This window comes from Rosa rugosa, chromosome 2, assembly GCF_958449725.1.
Source record: "Rosa rugosa chromosome 2, drRosRugo1.1, whole genome shotgun sequence".
Taxonomy (NCBI): Eukaryota; Viridiplantae; Streptophyta; class Magnoliopsida; order Rosales; family Rosaceae; genus Rosa; species Rosa rugosa.
In genome coordinates this window covers 27,191,976-27,217,591 of record NC_084821.1, presented here as the reverse complement: position 1 = coordinate 27,217,591, position 25,616 = coordinate 27,191,976, and the positions used below count along the sequence as shown (strand labels likewise).

The 25,616-nt window shown below is 38.9% G+C and overlaps 3 protein-coding genes across 7 annotated transcripts; 2 read left to right on the top strand and 1 right to left on the bottom strand.

The window, feature by feature from the left end:
* Positions 1 to 833: 833 nt before the first annotated feature.
* LOC133731706 (phenylacetaldehyde reductase) lies at positions 834 to 8,110 on the top strand. The gene is made up of 6 exons (XM_062159107.1): positions 834 to 1,006; positions 1,998 to 2,167; positions 3,574 to 3,765; positions 4,988 to 5,150; positions 5,861 to 6,047; positions 7,741 to 8,110. The coding sequence occupies exons 1-6, from the start codon at positions 895 to 897 to the stop codon at positions 7,883 to 7,885; spliced, it is 969 nt and encodes a 322-aa protein (XP_062015091.1). The 5' UTR covers positions 834 to 894; the 3' UTR covers positions 7,886 to 8,110.
* Positions 8,111 to 10,426: 2,316 nt separating this feature from the next.
* Positions 10,427 to 15,595, bottom strand: LOC133731978 (disease resistance protein RPM1-like). Of its 5 annotated transcripts, XM_062159432.1 has the most exons (5): positions 15,320 to 15,595; positions 14,101 to 14,654; positions 13,777 to 13,858; positions 10,826 to 13,637; positions 10,427 to 10,677 (listed from the first exon to the last, which is right to left on the bottom strand). In XM_062159432.1, the coding sequence occupies exon 4, from the start codon at positions 13,605 to 13,607 to the stop codon at positions 10,845 to 10,847; it is 2,763 nt and encodes a 920-aa protein (XP_062015416.1). In that variant the 5' UTR covers positions 13,608 to 13,637; positions 13,777 to 13,858; positions 14,101 to 14,654; positions 15,320 to 15,595; the 3' UTR covers positions 10,427 to 10,677; positions 10,826 to 10,844. The 5 variants fall into 5 exon arrangements, with proteins under 5 accessions (XP_062015416.1, XP_062015414.1, XP_062015418.1 ...); XM_062159430.1 differs by having other exon boundaries at positions 14,101 to 15,595; XM_062159434.1 differs by having other exon boundaries at positions 10,917 to 13,637; positions 14,101 to 15,595.
* Positions 15,596 to 22,776: 7,181 nt separating this feature from the next.
* LOC133730602 (large ribosomal subunit protein mL102 (rPPR5)-like) lies at positions 22,777 to 25,228 on the top strand. The gene is made up of 2 exons (XM_062158161.1): positions 22,777 to 22,784; positions 22,984 to 25,228. Exons 1-2 carry the CDS (start codon positions 22,777 to 22,779, stop codon positions 24,839 to 24,841), a joined length of 1,866 nt encoding a protein of 621 aa, XP_062014145.1. The 3' UTR covers positions 24,842 to 25,228.
* Positions 25,229 to 25,616: the final 388 nt, after the last annotated feature.

Genomic DNA, 25,616 nt, shown 5'->3' with positions numbered 1-25,616 from the left:
CGGCAACTCCTACAAGGAACACAAAATAACAAAAAGTCAAAAATGAGTATCACTTGTAGTCCAGACTCCAGAGAATTAATGATTTGAATCATAATATTATAACTACCGTCACAAAACAAACACCTCATAAACACAAACCATATGATCCTCTCATTTGCGACTAGATTTCTGAAAGAACTACTCAAATCAATACAGGACCTAGTATACCATTCAATTACAAAATTTACAATACGTGCAAGCAGAAGAAATTCAAATGAACATTTAGAGCACATTAAAAGAGTCTTCACCTCATTAAGAATCTGCTCAGCCAGAAACTCAATTGAGCTTTACTGTTCACTTGTCCACATTTTATCAATGGCATCAAAATGAGATTGAACCGACTAAGAACAACAAGTTTCACCAATAATTCATATCCAACAACAAAAACTCCTTCGCAGAGTCGTTAAATTTCGACGAGGGAGCTCACCTGGCGGCTATCGATATTTTTGGCCATTCACACACTCTCTCTCTCGAGGTCTGTGTTTGTGTGGAGGAGGAGAAGAAGAAGATAGAGAGAATTGGCTTTAAGGGCAGAATGGAAATCAGAAAAATTAGAAACTGACATTTTTTAATATCACCTCACTATTCATAAGAACTAAATTAATATTACTAACAATTTATAATGAACGTTTTTTATCAAGTAAACAACTATGATAACTTTTTATCATTTCAGGTGACATTTCCATCATTTGGCTAAGAAAGTAATAAACCAAAAAAGTGTGACTCATTGAGCATGAGCTAAGCGGTGACCGCATAACCGAACCGAACCAAGATCGATTTCCTATATAAAGTCGAGAGCGCAGGCAAAGCTAACAAGTGCGAATTTCCGGCGGAAGAGAGAGAGAGAGAGAGAAAATGAGCAACAAGGTGGTCTGCGTCACGGGTGCCTCCGGCTACATTGCTTCATGGCTCGTCAAGCTCCTCCTGCAACGCGGCTACACTGTCAAGGCCTCTGTTCGCAACCCAAGTCAGTTTTCATATTCCATTTCTTCATCAACCAATCCCCTTTTCATCCTTTTGATTCTGCATGGTTAAATCGATCAATGCATCCAACAACAACCCTGTTTCAGATTATGCTTCTCGTTCCTTGTTCTTCATCTTTTGATTCAAAATTTTTGAGATGCTTTCGAGATCTTTGAAACCCAAATTTTGTGATGGGTATTTGGTAGGATTTTCGGCACTTTACAACTGGGCTAGGTTCATGGTACGGTGGCCATGATTAAAGCTGGTAGGTGAGTGTGAAGCCACCTGAAATGAAGGGGCTATAGGATGAGTCTAGATAGAATGAACTCCAGAGGAGGGCAGGCTTGAAATTTGTTGCATTATGGTGTCCCAAATTTAACATATTCCCCGTGTCCAACAGGGCATCAGAAATTGGTATCTACCAAGCCTCGAGCAAAAACAAGGAAAACTCCCTTTCATCTCTCACACACGTTACCCTTCAACACTAATCTCAACCTTAGAGTGGTATTCAAATTGCCTTCACTCAAACCTTAAGTGGTATTCCCTCACTCTCTCATTGAAGCAAAACTCACTCATGCTTGCCCCTCCTGCTAGCCTACTCAGTCCTTGCATACGTATCCAAAGGGTCAGGTACCTCTTTATATAGGCACAATAATAGCCTCAGTTAGGCTCCCTGTTCATTATAGACAATCATGCATTTCCTTTTGTTTAACTAACGAGGCTCTTAAGGTAATTTTTCATCAATTAGGCTCTTATTGGCACCGAAAATCAATCAATCAGAATCCAATCCCATTGGTAGTAAGACTTCTTGTTTTCTAAGGTAGAATACCAAGTGCCTTGGTATATCAATAATGGGCAGAATCATTAGCCCACAACAGTCTTAATGTTATCTTATTATTCTTTTCCTGCATATTCCTCTGTTATTCAGTTTATTCTATTTTCACATAAAAATGAGTCAATGTCTATTTTAGTCCTAATGTTGTGTTTTCACGCAGATGATCCAACAAAGACAGAGCACTTGCTCGCACTTGATGGAGCTAAGGAGAGACTTCAACTTTTCAAAGCAGATCTATTAGAAGAAGGTTCTTTTGACTCTGTTGTTGAGGGCTGTGAGGGTGTTTTCCACACTGCATCTCCCTTTTATCATGACGTCACAGACCCAAAGGTTCTCCCCTTATACTTTGGCTTTTCTGAGTGTTTTTTATGTGCTTCAGATTTCTGTTTAGAAGGTATAAAACTCTTTATCTATTTTCTTGTGTTATTTAATGTCGCTTATAAACTTTTAAATTATTAAAGAATTTCAGACTAAGTAATGGTGGGATCAGAGCAGGTGGATATGCTCATTATCAGCCGATCACTTATTTACAATCCACCTGCTGGGCTAGTAGTTTTCATTTCCCATCTCATGGAAAACCCTTTTTGCTCCATTCTTGTTTGACACATATAATTAGTACTAAGTAGTCATTACCTACAGACTATAATAATGCAACCAAATATGCATGCATGATAAATTCATCTTAATACAAATGCAAATTAAATATGTGTTTTTTTTTTTTTCCTTTTCTTTGGGGTACACAATCAACTTATTTATTCGTGCATTGATTTTTGACACTTTATTTTTTTTCTAGTTCGTCATATTCTTGGCCAAAAGTTTAGTTGGAAACTAATTTCCCGAGGGGAAGAACTAATACAGCATATCATTTTCTTGTTTCAACCATTCTTTCTGTAAGAGAAGGATTAATCTCTTCTAATCTTGAAAATTTGGAAAACTTGAGTTTTACGTTGACCATTAAGTATCCACTCCAAATTTTCTTGTGGGTAAAATTGTGCAACTCATGAGATATATATACGGGGAGAAAATAGGAAGACCATATATGAAGGAGTATAAAGACATCTATAAGAGAGGTATTTTAAAGTAATTCAAGGGGCGAGGTGCCCCCTAGCCTATGTACGTGGCTCTGCCCTTGTGGACTTGCCTTCTCTTTTCAACAGCTCATGATACAATGTGAACTAGTCTTTTAGATTCTCTAGAACAGTGAATGAAATTTCACAAGAGGTCATAACTTACAGCTGTATCAAATGAATATAAGAGAAACAGGATAGGTCGTTTTCTGACAAAGACGACTTTCTCAGCAGCATGCTAATATTTGTTTACCTTCCTCATTGCGTTTTCAATATGGCAGCAGGCTAAGGTGCTTGGCCTCTGGTTTTTTGTTCTTTTCTTAAGATTACATCTGAGCTGCAAGTAGTCGTTACCTGCTTTTTGTAAATTTACTTTCTGTTTAAATTATTTCTTTTCTATTATCAGTATCATTAAGCAAATAAGGCTTAGAATTGATTTTAAAATGACATTCTAAAATTAGGACTTTTGCTTCTATCTAGTCTAAGCTGCCTGTACATGGAATGAGTTAACCTGTAAAATATAGGACTCTTGCATCTTTCCTTAGAATTCATTTTAAAATGACATTAATACTCCTTTAATAATATAAAATTGGAAAGTAGCCCCTATTGCTAAATAGTAGGTTGAGTTGTTATGGTTTCTAACTGTTACATAATTGTTGTCTCATTCAGGCAGAGCTACTTGATCCTGCAGTAAAGGGAACACTTAATGTTCTTAACTCGTGTTCGAAATCCCCATCTATCAAACGGGTGGTTTTAACATCTTCCATAGCCGCAGTTGCATATAATGGAAAGCCTCGAACTCCTGATGTAGTGGTTGATGAGACTTGGTTTACTGATCCAGATGTCTGTAAGGAATCAAAGGTATGCATCTACTATCATCATTTGTGTTCCTTTGAACTAGAAAACATGTGTTCCTCTTTGAGTCATTTCTAGTGAAAATATAGAGGCAAATGAGTATCAGTTGTTGGAATCGCTTTCCATTCCCTGAGATGTGACCAATTCAAAATAGTATGATTGTAAATTTACTTGTTTACGAATGAAGAATAGGTCTGTTCAAAATATGCAAGTAGCTTTTGTTATTCTGTAAATGGGGGCTCAGAATAGCATAAAATGGAGAATATGATAGGAAATTTTCTCATTTCCGACACATTTCTTAAAGAGCAAGCTTTTAGGTTCAGTTGAACTATCCATTTTCTAACATGTATGATCTTGTTAAATATATTAGCATCACACCAGTAGGGTTTCTACGCATCACACCTACACTTAGGTATTACACCTAGGGTTAGTCGCGTGATGCTACTGGTGTGTGTATTTATGAATGCATGTATTAGTCACTTGTCTTGCAAAAGGTGCATATGCTTTTCACCTAAATAGGGGCTTAGCTGGACCCTGTTAAATATACATAGGTGTGTGTCCTTGTGTGTGTATGTTTCTATGCATGCATCATGTATGTGTGGCAAAGGGTGCATATTTTGTTTCATCTAAATAGGAAGGGGCTTAACATCATACAGAGATGAGCTGGAGTTATTAAAAAGTTCCAATGTTGGGGAGAATCTTCAAGTTTCCTTCTCATAATTCGAAAAGGCGTATCGACCATGAAAGTTTTTTGTAATACTGTAACATGTCTTTTAATCTTAATTCTTCTGTCTGTTATGTTACCTTTTGCTGTGTGCTACTTACCTTTAATGTCTGAAACCTTATAATATGCTGTATTACTTGCACTTGCTGAATTTGAGTAATGAGACTTCTTTGCTGATTAATAGTTACTTCTTAAGATTTCAAGTGATTCTAATATGTGACTCCTACACCCATAATTGTATCTAGTGATTAAACATTTTGGTACTCTGTTTTGTCCTTGAAGCCATATATGTGCTTCAGGTTGATCATGTTCTGCACCAGACAATCTCATAGCATACGTTTGACTGCATGGTCATAGTTTATTTTCTTCTCAAAAAAAAAATGGTCATAGTTTATTTGTATTGGCTTCTGGTTTCACTAATATAGGGAATGCTTATCTCTGAAAATGACTAAGGTAATGAGTAAATGAATAATTTCATTCTTTTTTTCCCTCCGTTTCCTCCAGCTATGGTATGTGCTTTCAAAGACTTTGGCGGAGGATGCTGCCTGGAAACTTGTAAAGGAGAAGGGAATTGACATGGTTACAATTAATCCTGCAATGGTGATTGGTCCTCTGTTACAGCCAACGCTAAATACAAGTGCTGCTGCAATTCTGAATATTATTAAGGGTAACATTTCTTCATCGTTATATCTGGTTTTTGTCATCATTTTGTTAGTGCACCGGGTGGGGGTTCAGAAGGCTGAAAAAGCACAGAGCACTTGCAAACCCACATGCACAAACTAAAGCACCACACATGGCCTAGCAACCACAATCTCAGGACCCCAGGGAGATAGGAGGGAGGGGGTTTTGTAAATTTTGACAGACCTGAGCAAAGTTCAATTCCCCGGCTAGCTTTGTCTTCCATGGTTCTTTTCTCTCTAATTTGACAGACACAGTGTGCCTACAAGTCAGTCCCTAGCTAACAAAATCCTGCAACCTCCAATGGTGGATGTGTTGCAGAAGGGAATGTTGGCCGCTTCCATTTTGTACACCGGATGGGAGAAGGATTAAAAAAAAATGTTAACGAGAAAATTATTTAATTTAATGGATGCTTCTTCATGTTGAGTGAAGATGCCGCTCTCGTTGTGGGCTTTTGTGGCCCATTCTTGTGTACTATACATTTCAAGATATATATTCAAGTTTTGTTAGTTTTCTCTTCGTAACTGTCCAAATCTCCATGAAATGAAGTGCCTTATTTAAAAAGTCATTATGATATAGTTAATTGCATATTGTTCAGTCTAATGTGGAGGTTTTAATATAATATATTAGCAAATGGTTGTAAGTATTAGTGTAACATGAACTAGCAGACTGTTCCTTTACCTTTTTTGTTTGATGCAGGAGCTCGAACATATCCAAATGCAAGTTTTGGATGGATTAATGTCAAAGATGTTGCCAATGCACATGTTCAAGCGTTTGAGATTCCTTCAGCTAGTGGAAGATATTGTTTAGTCGAGAGAGTTGCACACTTCACTGAAGTTCTGCAGATTATACATGAGCTGTACCCTGATTTGCAACTTCCAGAGAAGTAAGTGTTTATTTTCCAGCCAATTTAGCAACTGTTGATTCATTTCCACGTCAACATGGTCCCATTATGCAGATATAATTATTTGTGTTCCTTTATTTTAACTAGAATTGTTTATTTTTAATCATCCGTATGTCTTGTTTTTAATAGAATTTCTGTGCGAAATATAAATTCTTTTCTTAACCACTCTTGTTTCTGCACCACATGGCTCTTGGTTATATATATATATATATATATATATATATATATATATATATATATATATATATATATATATATTTTGTGAATATGGTTTATCAGTTGATGCAAAAATTCGTTAGAGCTAGGCTTTTTCTTGATCTACATGTGAAAGAAGAATTTAGCAACTGTTGCTTCATTTCCACGTCAACATGGTCCCATTATTCAGATATAATTATTCGTGTTCCTTTATTTTAACTAGAATTGTTTATTTAAAAACATCCGTATGTCTTGTTTTCAATAGAATTTCTGTGAGAAGTATAAGTTCTTTTCTTAACCACTTTTGTTTCTGCACCACATGGCTCTTGGTTATATATATATATATATATATATATATATATATATATATATATATCTATATATATATATAATGAGGGAGGATCAAGAGAGGACATCCTTACTTCTAAGTATTTGAGGATTTTTATTATTTTACATTAGTATATGACCTAATTGAATGATTTCAACCGTTGATCCTTTAGATTCCTATGCAATAATTGTGTCTACAAAAAATCAACCAAATCCATAATCATTTGGTCACTAAAAAGTGTGTAAACAAATGTAGTCTGTTAGATAAACTTAAAACGAACATTGTGCTAATCAAATGGTTAAACGTTTTCCAATTTGGCTAATTTTTTGTAGGGTTCATATGTGTGTAGGTTACTAGGGAATGAATGGTGTGATTATTAAAATACATGCTAAAAATAAAAACATCATCTCTTTAAGAGTTTAAGGACGTCCTCTCTTGATCCTCCCTGATATATATATATATATATATATATATATATATATATATATATATATATATATATATTGTTGTGAATATGGTTTATCAGGTAATGGAAAAATTGGAAAAATTCGTTAGAGCTAGGCTTTTCTTGATCTTTATCTGTTGCTTCTGGAACTACATCTGTTGTCAAAACATATTTAAGTAGTTTCGCATTTCATGTATTTTTCAACCTGCGGACACAGACCAGAGTTGAAAAGGGTTTATAAAAAAAAAAAGCATTATCTATCAATTCTTGTATTATTGAATAGGATTTGTTATAGTATTATTCCATGTAAATGGTTTGACTTGCTCAGAATTTAGTGTCATGGTCAAGTTGGTCTTGCTATACTTTGTCTGCGTATGGATGTACTTTGTTAAGTGCAGGATAGCTTATGTCATTGATGATCTCTATTATTAGTAAGTGCATTTGTAGTTGAGTTGCACCATTTAAAGGGTTTAAAAGACGTAAGAGTTACAATACAAGAAAATAATGTAGAATTCTGGAATGATTCTTTGTTGGTGGACTTATTTGATTTTCCTTCAGATTAATTAAAAAAAATCTAGCAGGACTTTTGTGCTAATATCTTTTCACTGAGGGGGTTGGATCCTGATCGCTGCCACTGTTGTATAAATATGGTGCTTTATGTTAGTTTCCTCTATCCTAACATTCTCCCTTTCAAATGGCATTGACAGATGTTCGGATGATAAACCTTTTGTGCCAACATATCAGGTGTCCAAAGAAAAGGCAAAGAGCTTGGGTATTGAGTTTATTCCATTAGACATTAGCCTCAAGGAAACAATTGAAAGCTTGAAGGAAAAGAGTTTTGTCAGCTTCTGAGTCTTGTCTACATGCAGTTTAGGTCTTTGAAATAAAGTCAGTCGTGGTTAAACATATTATATTCTAAGAACCAGAGAATGTTTCAGTTGGTGTTTTTGATTTAGTCTGCAAGTTGTTGATTCCCATATAAAAATGTATCTGCAGAATATAGAAAAAGAAAAAAAATTTACTATGTACTGTTTTTGTCCTGAATAAAATATTGGATTACTGAGTCTGATTACGATATTGATCCTTTTGCTGCAAGTTCATTGTTGTTGTTCCCCCTTGCCTTGAGGCAGATATTTTAGGCTTGTCTAAGCCAATAGCTGTGTTTGAGTAAAATAGAAAATCTCTCAAGAAAAAACGTTGAGAGAGAAAAGAACAAAAAAAAAAAAGGGAAGGAATGACTAATGAGGAGGGTTAGGATGGGGATCTCTTTTTGTGGGCAGCGCAGGGCGATAGAATCATCATTCTTTTAGTAGGGCTGTCACTCGGTCGGTTCGAATCGGTTATAGGTATTACCAACTTCAAAACCAAAGCTTTCGGTTTCAAAATTGAGGTACCAATTACCAACCAAAATTTTCGGTTTTTAATCATATCTACCAAATTTAGTATTTCGGTTTTCGGTATTACTAACTTTAGAACAACTAATTCTTTATAATATAAATTAGAATTAACAAAATTAGGTTTTTCAATTTTATAACCGTAAACTTCATATTCATCTACTAATCATAGCTTTATTTTGTATATATGACATCAAATTTTATCTATTTTCAATAAAACTAGGTTATTACTAGGTTACTCAAAATACATGTACTATTAATTATGTAGTATATTGAGTAATGTTCATACTATTATGAAAACTTTTATGTTTATTTCTTAATATACATGTATGTGTATTGAAAACCATAGTATATAAAGCTAATATTTAGATAATCGGTAGATTCGGTATTTACCAAAACCAAACCAACTTTTTCGGTAATTTTCGATTTCGGTTTTATCAATCTTGGTTACTAAAAAGTCGGTTTACCAAACCTAAAGTATCGGTTGGTATTCGGTCGGTTTGGTAATTACCAAACCAAGTGACAGCCCTACCTTTTAGAGTACTTCATCCCATATTTCCTTTCTTAAGATAATGTCATCTGCAATTAAATCCCTCGCAATGTCATCTGCAATTAAATCCCTCGTAGTAAAATCGATAGGATAGGAGAATCAATTGGATATAGGGTGAGGCTGCATACACCCTACAGTCCAATTAATAGGAATATTTTCCCATATAAACTCTATTTTACCCATGAGTTAAACTAGTGGCACGTTTACTTACTTGGAATGGGAATGAAAATAGAGGGAATGATTACGGGGTAAATTTATTCCTGCGTTTACTAACACATAAAGGAATCGGAATGATTCCGGGTAAAAGTATTCCCGCGTTTACTAACACATGAAGGAATCGGAATGGGTGTAGGTCCCACCTCCTTATAAAGAATCGATTCCTGAATACTCAGGAATTTGATTACGAAGGGGGGAGATGGGTTTGGGAATCAACTCTTCCGGAATCAATACCGATTCCTTTCTTCTCCCATTCCAGTTGTCTCCGATTCATGATTATTTTCCATTCCAAGTAAGTAAACGTGCCATAGAATTATAGAAACTACTTCCTCTGTTCTTAAGAGTTTATCCTAACCCACAATATTTGATATCATGATAATTTGCTCATATGACTGATCAGATATGAGCAATCCATATGATTGGCATTGGAGACCCAATGTCACGAAGAACTTATAAATGGACCATCAACAACTTTTTTTTTTTTTTGTCCAATTTTTCCTACAACCAAGGAAGACACATAAATGCAAGTGCGCTTTCTAGCAAAGCAGAGCAAAAGCAATATGCATTGGCAACGAAAGTTTCAATTTGGCATACACGAAGCTCAAGCGCTCGAAATCTAGAATCCTACCTAGGCCATAAGCTTTGAATGCATAGTCCCAAAATAGTCATATTATGATGGGAAACTTAATTCGATGATGGCTTGCTTTCACTGAAATTCATATAAGCCGTCAAATTCTTATGGCAAACATGCTTCAGTCTACCATACAAGAAGCTCAATAGCACACACTGTAACATACAATATAGCAAACACCCACACGTTATTCAATTTCCAGGCATACATAGCATACGTCTCAAATTAGATACTCTGATAACCACAACAAACACAAGTATTATTACTGTATTAACCAAAATTCATCACTTCCCGCCATGGGGAGCCTTCTGGAGCTGCCCGTTTCGGATGTCATTTTATCTGCAGCCATTGCCTATGTAGATCAAGGCCTCAAGCTAGAACTCTACCAGGGCTTTAAGTTATAGTACATCAGTTTGGATCACTATTGTTATCTGATATTGATGCAAACACTTCTCACCTCTGCTTCTATGTTTATCAAATGAATACACACGCGAGCGCATGCTAAAGAAGGGATTAGTCATACTTATGTGAAGCAAATTAGGTAAACACAGACCTGCTGCTTACTCTAATAATTCCAAAATAAATTGTAAGTAACAGAAAAAGATTCGCAAAGTGCTCGATATGGATCCCTAATCTTTATAACAATTCATACTGCTAAAGTGGCATTCGATCCAACATTATTACATGCCAATGCAAACAAACAATAATAAGTACAACATCAGAAACAGTCTTGAAGAGGCAAATGACAAACCGAGATTGGTCCTTGCATCTTCCCACATGTACAGAAAGGATTCTTCATCAAACGTACTGCGTCAAATCTTCTTCAATATATACTTGTCGGACTTGATTGATTCTGCGAAACAAGAGAAAAACCAAATATTTGGTAAATCTTTCTTTTATTGCATATATTAAGTGACTTGAAACACTAAATTGGACACATTTAGTTTTCATAGCTATGTACCATTTCTTGTATAGTATGATAAAATGCTAAATATATGTACCTTTCAGAAGAAAGAAATACTAGGCCAAGTTTTCGTGGACCCACTTGGATGACTGTTCAAAAACATGTATGATCTCAGGAATGTGTTGTACCTTAGAGCGATCCACACCTCCTTTCCGAATGGGCCTCATAACTTCCATGGGAACATCTTTCAAGCCCAAATATTGTAGAGTAGAAAGGTATTCAAGGCCCAGTGGCATTGTCTTCAACTCTATGAAGCTGTTAACGCATAAGTACTGGAGATTTGGCATCACCCCATTTTCTATAGTTATCTTTTTCACCGAGGCAAAATTCAACAACTCCAACCTCATCAGCTTTACAAAGCCTCTGCGGAAACACAACTCTTCCCCTACATATGCATTACAAAGATAAAGCCTTGTCAGATTGAGCAGTGCTTCAATTTGAGGTAGTAAATCCTCTTCAAGTCTTGACCAATGCAGAACCAGAGTTGTGAGGCCATGCAGTGAAGAAAACCAAGGTATTACGTTTTGCAGTCTGCCAACCAAAATAAGCTTTCGAAGGTGCGGAAGAGCTGGACATTCTGCTATCACCGGAAGAATTTCCTCTTCATTACTTGCCATTAAACCTAGAGATTGAAGCAGAGTCAACTTCTTAATTGAGACCCAAAGGTCAATCTCTTCTCTTTCTTTCACATTTGATATGCCGATGGTCTTAAGTTGAGTCATGTTGCCGATAAGTCTGCAAGTGTCCCCTTCTGATTCAATTATTGATAAATTTTGCAATTTCTGCAACTTACAAATATTTGATGGCGCTTTTGTCCCACTCGCAATTTTGAAGTACAGGTTCCTAGTGTAGCGATACATAATTAGATTCCGCAGGTTCAGCAACCTCGTAATTCCTTGTGGAAGTGATTCTATCTTAGTATCCCTGATGTTCAGAAATTGAAGGTTGCGGAGACTCCTTATGGACTCTGGAAGTTCCTCGATTAAAGTGCCCTTCAAATTTAAATATCTCAAGTTGAACAAGTAAACAACTGCACCGGGCAGTTTATCAATTTGGACATCCTCCAAGTCTAGAGTCCTCAACAATTTGAATTGAGAAACCAGTGTATTTATGAAAGACAATGAGGACGTGTCGGTGTCAAATACAAGAAGAGAACGAATCTTTGACATACCCCGCCATGATTTAATTTCTCCTTCCATTCTGTGAATTGACAAGCGACGGGTTGAGATCTCTTCCATTACTTCTCTCCCGTCGTATACATAACCAAACTTTTCTTTTTCGGCTGTCGACAAAGCAAGCTCCCGCATCAGATCATGCATCTTAAGTTTTTTCGGCCTTCCCAAAGGTGCTCCGGAAATAAAACCATCTGCAAATTGTAACATGCTACGGAAGCAGAGCTCCCGAAGATAGCTATCTGCAACTTCTTCGGACGTGACCCCTTTCACATTTTCAACAAATCCTTCCGCTATCCACAATCCAGTCAGCCTTTTTCTATTAAATAGATGATCTTCCGGAAAAAGGGAACAATAGAGGAAGCAATGCTTCAGTTGAGATGGCAAATCAGTGAAACTCAACAACAAAATGTTTCTCACAGGGTCTAGCGATGAATTGTTATGTAGATACCAATTCAAGTTGTTGCAGACTTGTTGCCATTGATCCAGCGACTTCTTAGAATACATAAGACCAGCTAAAGCCACAATACCGAGAGGAAGGCCTTCGCACCTCTCCACAAGTTGGCAAGCTAATGACTTCAGCTCAGTTGGACAAGTTTTGTGTTGCTTAGTTGAGAATGCTTTCCTGCTAAAGAGTTCCCAAGCCTCATTCTTTTGCAGGGGCTGAATACGGTAAACATAGCTTTCAACTCCAAAAGAGTTGGATGCTACTTCTTCATTTCGAGTTGTAAGTACGACTCGACTTCCAAGTCGTCTATCATGAAGTGATACCTTTATTTCTCTCCATACTTTTATATCCCACACGTCATCTAGAATAACTAGGTATTTTTTGGACTCCAAGTAGTTAACTAGTAACTCTAGCAATTCTATGCGGCTCATGGCATTCAAAATTGCAGGGAAATCTTCCTTCCTTGATTTGTAGAGTTCCCTGATCAAGCTTCGAAACAAGTGTACCACATCATAAGTTTGGGAAACAGTAATCCATGCATAACAATCAAAATGTCTCTTTACCAGTTCATTGGTGAAGGTCTTGGCAACTAGAGTTGTCTTTCCAGCACCTCCCATGCCCACCACAGATATAACAGTTTGGTGTTGCTCGTCATCCATTAGCCATCCCATTAGTATTTGCTTCTTGCCTTCAATCCCAACCAGTTCGTCTTCCATAATGAAAAACGAAGACTCAGCTTGGTTCTGCACCAATTTCTGAATATCTTCGGATGTAGTTGCTCCTCCTACAAGGCCAACACCATATCTTTGATTCCTCTCTGGAATAGCTTTGATCATGTCAGTAATTTTCTGCAACTTCTTTGCAATTTTATGCCTGAACCAAATATTACATGGAGCGCGAATGGTTTTGTGTAGCCCCCTTGAAAGTCGACCCCCACTTTGCTCCTCATACATGTGATACATGAATTCATCAATGATATCTTCAACATCATAGGCTAAGTCTCTGATTCTTGCAACCCACAATTTCTGTCCTTCAGTTTTTGGTTTGTTGGCCTCCGCATCCAGTAGGAAAGCTTTCATGCTTAGAAACTCCTCCTTGATCTCATCAACTTCATGACGAACACCTGCTATGGTTGTTCCTTCGTTCTCAAGAATGGTCGCAAGTTTTCCAATTAAGAGGTCCGTTACAGACAAGGCCATATTAGCCTCGAGTTAGTACACTGGATCTCTCTGTAACGAAAAAAGAAGGTTCAAGTATTTCCAAAACTAAACCCAGTAATGATAATATATAAGTATTTCTCAAAAGACTAAACTGATATTGAAATAATGCAATTTTCAAAGAAATGACAGTAGATGTAGAACGACGTACCAAGTGTTGATTGATCTTTTTGATAACATCTGAAAGCTCACAGAAGAACTGCAATGGTGGTCTGGTTCGAACCCATGAAAATCTGGTCAAGAACAAGAAGACTCTGGTCAGTGTCTTTGTTGAAATGAAATTGCTATTGCTGATGGTCTGAATTCTGATACGTTTTGTTGAAATATAATGCAGGCGTGATTTGCTACCAGTGATCAGTCCAAGCATCAAGTAGCTAGATCGATGTTATTCAAATTTTCTACGCACAATACTTGTCAATCTGCATGCATCCCTAAATTATAAGCTTATCTCAAGTTTATGGAATGGAATGCTTACACATCATCTAAGTCATCAACGGTGATAAGATAACAGGGGGGTTGACGGGTTGTTAATTGTCAAAAATCCAGCGACCTTTTGTGAATGGCCTGTTTGGTTGGTGGAAAGGAAATGAATCATTTTCCTTTCCATTGGGAAAGTGAATTCTGAGGGGGGAGGAACCAATTTCCTCCATTTTTTCCTTTCCTTTGGGAACCAATTTCCCTTTCTTGGCTGGTCCCAAACGCAGGAAAGGAAACACTTCATTTCCCAATGCCCAGATTCTGGGAAACAAACATGGCTAATGGAAAGTGAATTCTGAGGGGGGAGGAACCAATTTCCTCCATTTTTTCCTTTCCTTTGGGAACCAATTTCCCTTTCTTGGCTGGTCCCAAACGCAGGAAAGGAAACACTTCATTTCCCAATGCCCAGATTCTGGGAAACAAACATGGCCAGGGAAGGGTCCCACCTGATTTACATGGACGTGAGATGACCGTCCGGTCCAATTCAGTCCAAAATTGATTTGAGGCAACGTAGACGGACGTCGTTGACGAGGCTTGAGTTTCCTCACTTTCCTGGAGGTGAAGAAAGAGACAAGTTAAACAACTTGATCAGCTTAAGCTTCCTCTTGCAGAGGCAAAGATATGGTAGTGAAACTCAATAGCTTCATGCATGGTGTTGATGGGTGCCTGTGATCTTCATCAGAGAGAGCAAGTTGAAAGCTGGGAGATGGGATCGATTTTTAATTAGAGAAAGGAAACTATGAAAATAAACGAAAATTCCAAGAGTGGCTGCGGCAAAACATTGACCGGAGTCAAATAAGGCGAGTGAGCAACACGCCAACCAGAATGGTAAGCAGCCTTGGTTAGCAAAAACGTTCGACGACCAAATCTATCCTCGTCTTCTGTCCTCCTTCATCCTTTTACCAACCTTCAGACCAACTCTGCTAAACCAACCATTGTACCCATATCATAAGACCAAAACTTTCTCCATTAGAATTTGAAACCAGATCGAACTTGAAACCATTCCAAACAATGGGCAATTACGTTATTGATTCAATGGCATACTTGATCGTCTTTTGTGGTTTTAACAAATGGGCAATTCCATTACTGATTCATTAGCATACAATTCCGAAACAAATTGGACTCAACAACAAGCAAAACCGCCGGCCTCGGCGGTGGCCGAAAATTCCCAAACACCCAAATCTTCAAAAATAACTGAAATTAAAAACTAACTATACCGCGATGTAGAGCTCGATGAGAAGACCAAGTTCCATGTCTCATCCATCGCTAACTGTCGCCGGAAAATTCTTGAGAATCGCCGGAAAGCCCGAAGCTTTTGACCTTCGATTCTCCTTCCTCTCTCGGATACTGGACCATAGGAAGGTCCGCCATTGAAAGGCGAGTTGAACGGCACCAGTGCGCCGGCGTGAAGTCGCCGGACGCCGGAGTTAAGGTCTGGTCGCTATCGCGGGTCCCCGGGTCGACGAAATGGGTTGAACTTGGGTTCTTCTAGAGCGTCTAATCCGAATGGGTAAATAGAGGGCCATATATAATTTCAACCAACGCTTCAGATAAAGAGGTGGAGAAATTGACGGTCTGGATCGCATCACTTCCAAAATATTTTCTAATTAATAATTCTATAAATTCTGCGACTTCTATAAATAGTAATAAATATATCGAGTGTCCGAAAATTTTTTCGAAAATTCTCAGAGGCTCTTCCCATTGCGTACATTATTATAAGAGTGGTGTTATTCATACACCCTTTTTCTCTATTCACACACCCTATTTACTTTTCTATTACTGTAATTTTGTTTTAGGAAAATTGAAATTGGGAGATAATTAAGTCGTACTTTTAATGATAACAGGGGTCTCTTTATATAGAGGATTACAAGCATAGAATCAGAGTTGTACATGGAAACATGATCGTACATTAATTGAATATCTACTAAGATTCTCTGAGATTATCTCTAAGAGTAATCCTATTACAACTTGCACAAGTAACCTAGAGTTTGGGCCAGACACATATTCTGAATTTACTTGAACACTCCCCCTTGTGTCACCAGAACGTGGTGCTCCTCTCGTTGCCTCGTCAAAAACCTTGGCGAGTAACAAAAACCCAGTGGAACAAAAATAACCTCGGTCGAAGGAGAAAAAGAGTACAACACACCATTCACGTTTCGACACCATACATGTAGACATCTCCCCCTGATGTCTCTATCTCCCCCTGATGACAACGGTCATGGGAGTTCGGAACTTCCGTAAATGATGTTATCAACATGTTTCTCGAAAGTGGAATTTAGGCAATGACTTAGTGAACAAGTTTGCCACACTGTCTTCAGATTGAACCTAGTTCACTTTGATCTTGAGGAGAGTCTGTTATTGCTGATGATGCTTGGTGTTGTCGCCTTTGATGTAGCCTTGCTTCATTTGTTCAAGACAAGCAGCATTATCCTCATAAATGCTCGTAGGCTCATCTGTAGTAGACTTCAAACCACAATTGCTTCGAACATGCATAATTATGGATCCAATCCACATACATTCACGAACCGCTTCGTGAAGAGCAAGAATCTCTGCATGGTTCAAAGATATAGCGACTGGGGTCTGTTCAGTAGACCTCCAAGATATCGCGGTCTTGCATATGGTGAACACATAATCAGTTTGGGAACGACCTTTGTGTGGGACAGAGAGATACCCAACATTAGCAAAAACCTTCCAAAACACTAATATTGTTTTGGGATGGGAATAGAGGACGCAGGCTAGTCTTGGCGGCATTCCTGGTGTGTGATGGGTCCGAATCCATCATCTATCTATAGGAATAGAACATGCCCATATCAATCGATATCTTTTTACAGCAGCCCAATGGCGTCGAGCTGCCGCAAAGCTATATCTAGCTAATAAGTTCACTACAAATGAGATGTCCGGTCTTGTGCATTGAGCTAAGTACAATAATGCGCCTATTGTACTCAAGTAGGGCAGCTTTGCCTGTAGCACATCTTCATCATCATCATTCTTCGGACGAAGAGGATCCTTTTGAGGATCAAGACTACGAACAATCATGGGGTGCTTGAAGGCTTGACCTTGTTAAAACGTCTAAGCATCTATCAACACGATATCAAGTTCCAAACCAAGACATAATCATATTCTTCCAAGAACCTTCATTTCAAACTCGGATTTCCAGTGTTCAACGGTTTCCGTTAACTCTTTAAGGACTTTTAATGAAGATCATGTCCAACATAAACCGCGATGGAATCCGGAACTTGTCTTAGAGACGTGGGGGCATTCACATATCCCTTCCCAATCAAGTAGTCACTAGCATTTCAACCTCATTGCAAATGCGCTCTGTGGTCTAGAGTGACTTGACTTGGGTAAATGAAGTTCACCATGAACCTTTATGTATATTCTATATCTAGATCCCCATAAAGATACGTAGTGACCACATTCATAAGCTGCATATTCAGATATTCGGAAACTACCAAACTGACAGGGTAGTGGAGTGCAATGACATCCATTACGAGAGAATATATCTCATCGTAGTCGATTCAAGGGTGTTTTGTGAGAAGTGTTACACCATAAGGCGAGATTACCATCTCTTTGTCTCATCACGCTTTCTAATGAAGACCCATTACTCAACAGGTTTTATGTTAGGAGGTGTTGGCATTACTGGCTCTATAAAACTTCCTCTTTGTTAGAGAATTCAACTTAACATGGATCACATCTTTCTATTTAGGCCAAATTTCTCTACGTTGGTATTCATTCATCAACGGAGCGTGGTTCAATATCATCGGACTCAACAAACTCATACGCAACAAAATGCGTGAATGCATCATCAATCATGATGGAGTTTTTATCCCACGTCTTATGTACACTAGTGTATTTTTGAGCGCTCTATATTCTCAGGATATGTTCTGAAGTTGAGGCGTCCCCCAACGATAACCATAATCTGGAACATTCTCATGAGACGGATTTTGAGTGTCGATGATCAAAGGATTGAGTTATGCCAAAGTATCTTTCGAACCCACGGGCCTCCCATGCATCCTAGCTAGGGCCATGTCCTGTATCGCCAGAATGCTACTCTATATGGCATTGGTGTCATGCCTACCTCCGTGTAGGGTGGTGTTACGTCCACTCGTAGGGACGTCCATCCTTGCAGGCATATTTGCAGTAGATATGTGTGATCTCGTCACTTTAGCGAAGATCGAGATGAGACATTGTGGGGATAGACCACGACAATTCCTGTCGTTCCTGCTGAACATTTGTGTTCTTATCTCCCCCTAACGACGGGAATACTGTCTCATTAAAGTGACAATCCACAAGACATGTGGTTAAGAGATCGCCTAGCAAGGGTATGAAATGGAGGACGATAGTTGGAGTCTCATATCCAACGTATTTGCTCATTTGTCTCTGAAGACCCATCATGGTGCACTATGGTGGCCCAATAGCCACATAAATGGCACACTCAAATATGCGTAAGTACGAGATACTTGTACCCAGTCACTAGTTGTAACGCAGAGATAGATTGAGTGGCGATGGGTCGTTGTGATGCCCCGAAAATTTGTATTTATTTTGTGAGGATTTTCTGGAATCTAATTTATGGTTATTGGACGGTTTTGTGGCTCGTGGACGGAGCGGAAGTGTTTCAGACAAATTTTTATTCGAAAAATGTGGATTTAGGGGGGGTTCAAGGTTGACTTTTGATGCGTTGAGATTCTCTAAAAACTTCCTTCACGAAAGTTGTAGAGCTCGTGGATATGAGTTCATGGACATGTGGAACGCGAGAATCGGAGTTCGTATGTGGAAGTTATGGTCTGCGGAAGTTTTGGATATTTTTGGAAACCACTATAAATAGAAGTTTCCCTTTCGGGAAAGTTACTATTTTCATTTGGGCTTCCACTTTCGGAAACCAAACTCTCCGTTCTCTCTTTTCACCCGCGACTGACCCGACCAGGACCCAGTGATCCGAGCCGGCCGGCAGTCCTTATTCCGACGACCTCTACCCGTGAAACTCTCCAGATCAGCTTGTTTCCTTCGTGCGCTCCTCTCTGTGGCAGCCTCTAGCGGTGATTCTCGCCCATGGTGGTGCATCAAAACGGTGAAGTTTGGGTTATTCTAACCTGGTAGGAAAACGCAGTTCCAGCGACGCCACGACTTCATCCTTCCAATGTTGATTTCGTAGGAGCCTCCTTGGTCGATCTGTGGTGGTTGTTTGGATCGATTCACGTGGAAATTGGTTCAGGTCGGTTTGAACAGTGATTCACGGCTTGCGAGGTAGTTTTCAACCCTTTTCACTTCGATTTTGACTTGATGCTAGTTATTAAAGTGGATAAGCATGCTGAGAAGAAGATCTTTGATGTTCTTCTGTGAAATAGTGAAATAGTAAGTTTTGGCCGACGACGGTGGCGTTCTGGCGGCGTTCCGGCCATGTAAGTGACTGTTTCTGGTATTATATATCTTCTACTCGTCGAGACGAACGTTTCGATATATAATACGCAATTTTTGGAGTTCGTATGATTTTGTTATGATTTTTACGGTTTCATACCGGTTTATTTATTCAATCCGTGAGGATTCGAGTGTCCGATCGACTTGTGGTTTGGAGACATCGATCGTAGAAGTATTCCGTAGACATTGGGTGGTCTCGGATGTGGTTTCGCCTCAATTGGCGTCACTTTGGGAATTTTAGTTCGATTTAGGGTTTCGAACGTTATTCCTTGTGTTTCATTGACTGAATCAAGGCTGTACTTTCCTTAGGTGCTTGATAGAGTGCGTTCTGTAAGTAGTCTAGTTGTGTGAAGACGCAGCAGGAATTTCGAGGTGAGTAATCTCACAAGGTTCATTTACGAACGGAAATACCTCTATCGTTTTGAGCGTTATTTATTAACTGCAAACTATAGTTGGTATTAGTAGGCATTCTTGAGCGGATGACTACGTGTGTGTGTGTGTGTGTGTGTGTGTGTGTGTGTGTATATATTTACGTGATATATCTATGTGTTTGGTGGGTTTTGTTGATTTATGAAAACCAAGGTTTGAAAAATCGCTAGCGTTAGTCGGGCGGAGGTCAGGCGACTAGCGCCCAGACGACTAGGCGGGTGCCTAGGCGCCTCCTAAGCGGTTTTATACTTTTTAATTTATATTTTATTTTTATGATATATAATTAATTAATTATATAATTAAGAATACATAATAGCTATAGCAATCATTTTATATAATTATAATTATAGCAATAAATAAGAATATGTACCCATGAATCTATAATTATGTATGCCATGATACAAGTACTGTAATTATCCAAACACATATGCTACGCATCACCTCTCTTCGACATTTCATCATACACCTGGCGTGCAACTTCAAGTCTCTGATTCTTCACAAGCATATTAATGAACAATATAGAATCCAAAAGGCTGCAAAACCCCCATTTCTTCTATGTCTCTCTATCCATGAGCATTAAATCCCCACAAACTCACAAGTGACTCTCTCTCTCTCTCTCTGGGCTTCAGCTTTGAAAAGCCGAAATCCACAGTTTGCTCAAAATCAAAACTAGGTGCCAAGTTTCAGTCAGTCTCCAACTCCAAATCAAACTCATTTGCAATGGTCTCTCGTTGCTTTTCCTCTCACGAAACTAAAAACTCAGAAAAATCCCCAAATCCTATTTAACCCTAAACAAGGCTTCGATTGTTTTCTGGGTTTTCATTCAATTCCAGATTTTGATTTCTCTTCGTAAATTATCTAATCGCTCAAGATTGTGCTTAATCAGTAAGGTTCATTTCAATTCCAGATCCGCCTAGCTCGGCTGCCCAGAAGCCTCGTCACTCTCCTAGGCCGCCTAGGCGGCCGCCCAAGCCCAGCTCGCCTACCCCCACCGATTTGGCATTACTCGGGGCGGAGACCTGCCACCCAGCGCTTAGGCGCCGCCTAGGCGGCCTGGGCGACCGAGTTTTAGAACACTGATGAAAACAATATGCATGAATGATGCTTTTTATTGTTTTGGGTTGTGGCTTTTCGGAAAACAAATGGTTGTGAAATGATGATTTCTATTGTTTTGAAAAGCATTGAGATTTCAGATTTGTGTAACATTTTGGGTCCAGTGCGACTTCTTTAAATGTTTTATTCCGAGGGACTATGCGGCCTAAGGATTTAATGTCACAAGTTGACTTTTGGCAGTATATCGTAAGGTTGAACCTTGGCCAAGGTGACAGGTTACAATATATTCAGTTAGAGCTCTAGTCTGTCTGCCAGTGTAATTCATGGGGTAACGGTGCGAGGTTATATCTAACTCATGAATTTGTGTTTTTAGGGAACAAGGTGTGAGTTGCTTCCTTATTAACGGTTTTTAAGGGGACAAGGTGTGAGTTGTTTTCCTTATTAACGATTTTATAGAAATCAAGGAGTGAGTTGCTTTCTATGTTACAATTTATAGGAAATCAAGGTGTGAGTTGCTTTTCTTATTTCGTGATTTGAGTAGGAAATCAAGGTGTGAGTTGCTTTCCTTATTTCGTGATTTGAGTAGGAAATTAAGGTGTGAGTTGCTTTCTTTATTTCATGATTTGAAAGAAAACAAGGTATGAGTTGCTTTCTTTATTTGGAGTAAGGAATCAAGGAGTGAGTTGTTTTCCTTAGTTTTGGTGTGAGTTGATTTGGGGTGGTTTTGAGTTACTCATACTGGCTTGCAAAAGCTTACCGGGTTGGTTGGTTGTGTGGCAACCCGGTGCACCATTCAAACGGTGTAGGGGTTAATCCTGCAGGTTAGGATAATCGGGGTTAAAGTTGAGATAACGCCTTTGCAGCTTTACGGTTGGAAGCCATTTTTGTGAGTTTACCGTTGATAAGGACTTCCGTTGTGTAGTTAGCTCTGAGGAGCATTTACGTTTTATTTTGTTGTTGACAATTTAATTCGTAAGTTTATGTAATATATGACTCTACGGAGCGGGTCAATATTGACATAGTGGGTTCAGGGCATCAATATGTATTTAGTTTAAAGGGAAAAAGTTTCCAGGTAATTGATATTGACGACTGAACGATCACGCTTGTATAATTATGGGATTATATATCGATTTTTATTTGTGTTAAAAATCAGGGGCTTGACAGGTCGTAGGCGAATTAGCATAGCTGCATGCGATATTGCATCACCCCAAGAGGATATAGGAAGATTGGTGCGCGTTACCAATTTTCGGGCTACCATCGTAGTCGTTTCCACGAGACCATTTGGGTGTGTACATGGGAATATGATGTCCAACATCAGTCCCATTGCAATAACTATCGAAAGTCTTCGATGTAAATTCTTTAGTATTGTCAAGTCCAATTGACTGAATAGAATGATTCGAGGAGTGAGCTCGTTGTCATATGATATGTGCTAGGAGTGTATTATAAGCAGCATTTACAGATAGACAATGGCACACCATGTGACCAGCGTGTTTGCGTGTCAACCAACATCATGAAATATTTAAACGTCCGCAAGTTGGTTAAATCAGTCCACAGAATCCCCACGGATTCTATGTAAGAACAAAATGAGTATTTTCATATTCTTTGCATAGGACGGTTTCAGTCCTAATTTTCCTAAGGAACGGGCTTTGTAAAACGAGCGAGAGGCCTTAGAAGCAACCAATGAGGATTTTGGTTGGGCCTGAGCGTTTGAAACATTTTTTAAAGCAAAGTTGGTGATTACAGCATCACCTGGGGCGCCATCACCATGATGGACGCCATGGGACTGTGCCAACCCTAAGCTGGTGGTGGACGGTGGCGATGCCGGAGGCAGCAGCGGCAGTCACACTTAGTCCAAGAATCAACTTTTGATTCATGCTTTGTTTCTCTTGAAATAATGGATGTCCATGTGTCTACAATGCTTTGTTTTCATTTCATTTCAATGCTGGTGAATTTCTGTGTGTTATTGTTAAACCAAAACCGCTAGGTTGTTTCAGCATGATAGGGACACCCATTTGAAGATTATTGAGATTCTGGGCCGAGCTTCGAAGCTCAACCATGCCCGGTGTATCCTACTGGATATGCCCAAGAAGGGTGTGCAATGGGATGAGGACCTCTTCATTCATCTTATTGATAGTTATGGAAAGGCCGGCATTGTTCAGGAGTCTGTTAAGCTTTTTAATCAGATGAAGGAATTGGGTGTGGAGCGAAGTCTCAAGTCGTATGAGTCTCTGTTTAAGAGCCTTTTGCGGAGGGGGCGGTATATGATGGGGAAGAGGTACTTTAATCACATGTTGGCTGAGGGAATAGAGCCCACTAGGCATACTTATAACATTATGATTTGGGGTTTCTTCTTGTCCTTGAGGTTGGAGACTGCAAAACGGTTTTTCGAGGACATGAAAAGTAGAGGAATCAATCCTGATGTTGTCACCTATAACACGATGATTAATGGGTACAATCGGTTTAAGCTGATGGATGAGGCCGAGCAGTTGTTTGTAGAGTTGAAGGGAAAGAATATACAGCCCAATGTTATAAGTTATACTACCATGATTAAAGGGTATGTTTCTGTTGGGAGAGTGGATGATGGATTCAGGCTGTTTCAAGAGATGAAGTCTTTTGGTATTAAGCCTAATGATGTCACGTTTTCGACTTTGTTACTAGGGCTTTGCGATGCGGAGAAAAAGGATGAAGCTCAGAATATATTGAATGAGATGGTTGAGAGGCATATTGCTCCCAAGGATAATTCAATCTTCGAGAAATTGTTATATTGTCAGTGCAAGTCTGGGGATTTGGATGCGGCTGCCGATGTGCTCAAGGCAATGATTAGGCTGCACATTCCGACAGAGGCTGGTCATTACAGTATCCTTATTGAGAACTTCTGCAAGGCTGGGGTGTATGATCAAGCAGTTCACTTGCTTGATAAGCTCATTGAGAAAGAAATTATTATGAGGCCCCAGAGTTCTATGGAATTGGAGGCTAGTGCTTACAACCCAATGATTGAGTATCTGTGCAACCATGGGCAGACAGGTAAAGCTGAAGTCCTTTTCAGGCAGTTGATGAAAAAGGGAGTTCAGGATTCAGTTGCCTTCAATAATTTGATCCGTGGGCATGCTAAGGAAGGAAATTGTGATTCTGCTTTTGAGATTTTAAAGATTATGGGTAGAAGAGGGGTTCCTAGAGAAGCAGATTCCTACAAGTTGCTCATTAAGAGCTACCTAAGTAAAGGTGAACCAGCTGATGCTAAAACAGCTTTGGACAGTATGATTGAAAATGGGCATGTTCCAGAATCATCACTATTCAGGTCAGTAATGGAGAGTCTATTTGAAGATGGTAGAGTTCAAACAGCAAGCCGCGTAATGAAGAGTATGGTAGAGAAGGGAGTGAATGAGAACATGGATTTAGTCGCCAAGGTTTTGGAAGCCCTGTTTATCAGAGGTCATGTTGAGGAAGCACTTGGTCGGGTTGATCTACTTATGCAAAGTGGGTGTGCACCTGAGTTTGATAGCCTCTTATCTCTGCTTGCTGAAAAAGGAAAGACCATTGCAGCTGTTAAGCTATTAGATTTTTGCCTTGAGAGAGATTGCATGGTAGATTTTTCAAGCTATGATAAGGTGTTAGATGGTCTCTTAGCATCAGGAAAGACTCTAAATGCATACTCAATTTTGTGTAAAATAATGGAGAAAGGAGGGGTTACTGATTGGCATTGCACTGATGATCTGATTAAGAGCCTCAATCTAGAGGGTAACACAAAACAAGCTGACGTCCTCCCTAGAATGATTAAGGGAGGGGAGGAGAAAGCCAGTCGGAGTAAAAAAGGGAAGAAACAAGTTTCTGTGGCTTCATGATCTTCATAGTCTCTGCAAGCCATGCAGGACTGAGTGCTTGACAGCCTAAATATCAATGGAAGAGTAGCAATGAATTTCTTAACTTCTCTGTTGTGTGCAATGTTGGGACCTCAGCATTTAGGAACAATAGGAGGGTGAGTGCTTATTTAAAGTGCTACCTTGCAGCATTAGATATTAGCATGTAGTTCTCTTGGGCAGCTCCTCTTATTGCTGGATTCTATGTCCTAGCAACCAGCTATTTTGGTCTTTTCTGTTGAAAAAGTTTTTGGTTAGTTAGATTCTCCCCTTATGCTCTGTTTTACTGTCACTTTCATACATCTTTGTTGGTTACTGTGATGATTTTTGCATTGCAAGTTGAAATTTTGGCACAAAATTCAAAGAAATGTAGCCTGTTTCTACTGTGTCTCCCTTTTTTTTTTTGTTCTGTGAGTTAAGAACTATCTATTATAATCATGTTTGTGATCCAACCTTTCATCGATTCCATTTTCAGTTCTTTGAAAATCACTTCATCATAGGTTTGGAAGCACCCCATCACCTCTACTATTAGAAATGGAAGTCTGTTTTGGTCACATGCTTCACCAAAAATGAAATGCTTTAAAATATCCATAAGTGGAACAAAAATAACTTACATAGAATATATGTGAAAGGGTTGGTATCGGAAAACACAAACAAGAAATAAAAACAGGAATACAAAAGAGAGGAGAACATGCAGAAACCAAAGTGGAGTACATGATGAGCTGAGCAGATTCAGAACCAGTTGCCATTGCAGTTGAGA